The 2,607-nt window shown below is 36.2% G+C and overlaps 1 protein-coding gene across 1 annotated transcript in view; it reads left to right on the top strand.

Moving 5' to 3' along the window:
- LOC103751700 (zinc finger protein 347-like) overlaps positions 1 to 1,066 on the top strand; it is a 9,978-nt gene extending 8,912 nt beyond the window's left edge. The window contains exons 4-5 of the mRNA XM_008855204.1: positions 95 to 374; positions 708 to 1,066. Of these exons, the coding sequence (XP_008853426.1) occupies positions 95 to 374; positions 708 to 1,066 (639 nt within the window). The remainder of the gene's footprint in view (positions 1 to 94; positions 375 to 707) is intronic.
- The last annotated feature ends 1,541 nt before the right edge of the window (positions 1,067 to 2,607 follow it).

Below are 2,607 nucleotides of genomic sequence, written 5' to 3' on the forward strand. Positions count from 1 at the left end.
GTAGATGTTCATTAAATGAGACTTGATCAGAAAGCCTGTCTTGTCTCCATTCTTTGCATCTCTTGTCCCTTTCCATCCCCTCTCATCCCTCCAGATACCCACGTTGACTGTCTCGCGGGTCGGGACAGAATGGGACAAATCCTTTGTCTCATGCTCATATTTTGAGTCACATCAGAGAATTCATACTGGAGTGAAACCCTACAAATGTAAGGAATGTGGAAAATCCTTTCTCTCTTGCTCATATCTTATGCCACATCAGACAATTCATACGAAAAACCCTACAAATGCAAAGAGTGTGGCAAGTCCTTTAAGTGGTTGTCAAGTATTAAACAGCATTACAGAATCCATTTGGGAAGGAAATGTTACAAATGCGAGTAATGTAAAAAGTCCTGCCAGGCACAGTGGCACATGCCTTTAATCCTAGCACTTGGGAGGCAGAGGAAGGAGGATCTCTGTGAGTTCAAGGCCAGCCTGGTCTACATAGTGAGTTCCAGGACAGCTGGGGCTATGGGGAGACCCTGTCTCAAAAAGACCAAAAAATAAAAATAAAAAGGTCCTTTGTCTCGTGCTCATATTTTGTCACATCAGAGAATTCATACTGGAAAGAAACACTACAAATGTAAGGAATGTGACAAATCCTTTGTCTGGTTTTCTAATCTTAAGTCACATAAAAGAATTCATACTGAAAAGAAACCTTAAAAATGCAGAGTATGGCAAGTCCTTTAAGTGCTTGTCAGATATTAAAGAGCATCACAGAATACATATTGGAGAGAACCGTTACCAATGTAATGAATGTGACAAATCCTTCACCTTTGTGTCAACTTTTATAAGACATCAGAAAATTCATACTGGAGAGAAACTCTACAAATACCAAGAAAGCGGCAAGTCCTTTAGGTTGGTTGTAGACATTAAGGAACCTCAGAGAATCCATGTTGGAGAGAAAAGTTACAAATGCAAGGAAGCTAACAAATTATTTGCCAAAAGCTCAGATCTTAAATCACATCAGAGAACTCATTCTGGAGAAAAACCCTCTAAATGCCAAGAGTATGAAAAATCCTTTAAGTGATTGTCATCCATGGAAAGCCACCACAGAATCCACACTGGGGATAAACCTTGCAAATGTAAGGAATGTGAAAAGTCCTTTACCTAGGTCTCAAACCTTAAAGTTCATCAAAGATGTCATACTGGAAAATAAACAGAAATACAAGCAGTATGAGAAATCATTCACACAGGGTGAAAATTTTTTAGCACATTTTAAAATTCATGAAAAATTCTTTCTTATTGTTATCAGGATACAATATTTAATAATTAATTTAATTTTCAATCATTAGTAATAATGTGAATAGAATGGCTAAATTATAGTGACATCATACCTGGATATTCATAATCAGAATAGTTTTATATAGGAAAGAATTTTGATATAGTAGATTGAGTGAGAAATGCTTTAATATATTTGAATATATTCACAAAATTTGAAGACATATATCCAGGTAGTCAGCATCCCTATGCAGGAAGCCCCTCAAATCACACTAGATGTGGCCAATTCTAATATGTAGCCAATATTAACAACCAATGACATATTATGACACCGGCAGTTTGATGCCATCACTTTGCTATAGTTTAAACTCTTTCCACAAAATCTAAAATATCTGTGTGTGTGTTATTGCAAAGGTAAAGGAGAAGGGTAACTAAATCTTCCTGAGAGCTCTGTACTGTGTTGCTAGCTGCATTAGAGCAAACATAAGCAGGTAACGAATCTCCCCAAAGAGACCTTACTTTCTCTTTCACCTCTCCTCTAGTGGCCATGACAAATTCTTTAGCCAATGCAATACCATTACAAATCAAAACAGAATTGATACTAGAAAGAAATATTATTAACCTAAGTAATTTGTGAAAGACTTTAATGAATGTTTAAAACTATGAAAACACCCCCAAATTTATGATGAATGAAAGTCCTGCAAATGTAACACAATCTTATAAAATCTTTAAATAAATCCAAACTGAAAAGAAACTTTAAGACATGAGCTATGTGATAATACCTGGAATTATTCCTCCAAATGTGTTCACTGAATCCATATTGGTGAATCTATAAATATACAGCATCATGTTTTCCCCATGTCATGTATATTGGAAATTTGACACTCAAGGCAACCTCCTAAAATAGAATTTTTCAAGTTGTAAATGTTGGCATTGTCCATTTTGCTTATCTGTAGGATATTTTACTCTGACCCACATCAACACAGATTAAGTTAAATGAATGGGAGAGAATAAGCAGATCCTTCCTGAAACTCATAGTGGGTGAGGATTCCTTTCTTTAGTCACTACTCCATTGCCAATGGGGAGCACTTCCTTCCCTGTGTTCCTCCATTATGTAATGACAGAATCTGGATTGGATGGCTTAGGCCTATTAGATATTTACAGAGAGATTTCAATAAATCTCTTTTCACTTTTTCTCTGGAGGTTTGTCTTAGCCCCCACTCAAGCAGATTTATAGTCTACCTCTTCAACCAAATGCCCCTCCTTTTTTGAGGGAAACTTCAGGAGCCTTTTATATAAACTCTACCTTCTAACCCTAGAAAACTTTAAGGAAAATTTTATCATGAGGTA

Source organism: Nannospalax galili, unplaced genomic scaffold (genome assembly GCF_000622305.1).
Source record: "Nannospalax galili isolate Female #2095 unplaced genomic scaffold, S.galili_v1.0 scaffold3108, whole genome shotgun sequence".
NCBI lineage: Eukaryota > Metazoa > Chordata > Mammalia > Rodentia > Spalacidae > Nannospalax > Nannospalax galili.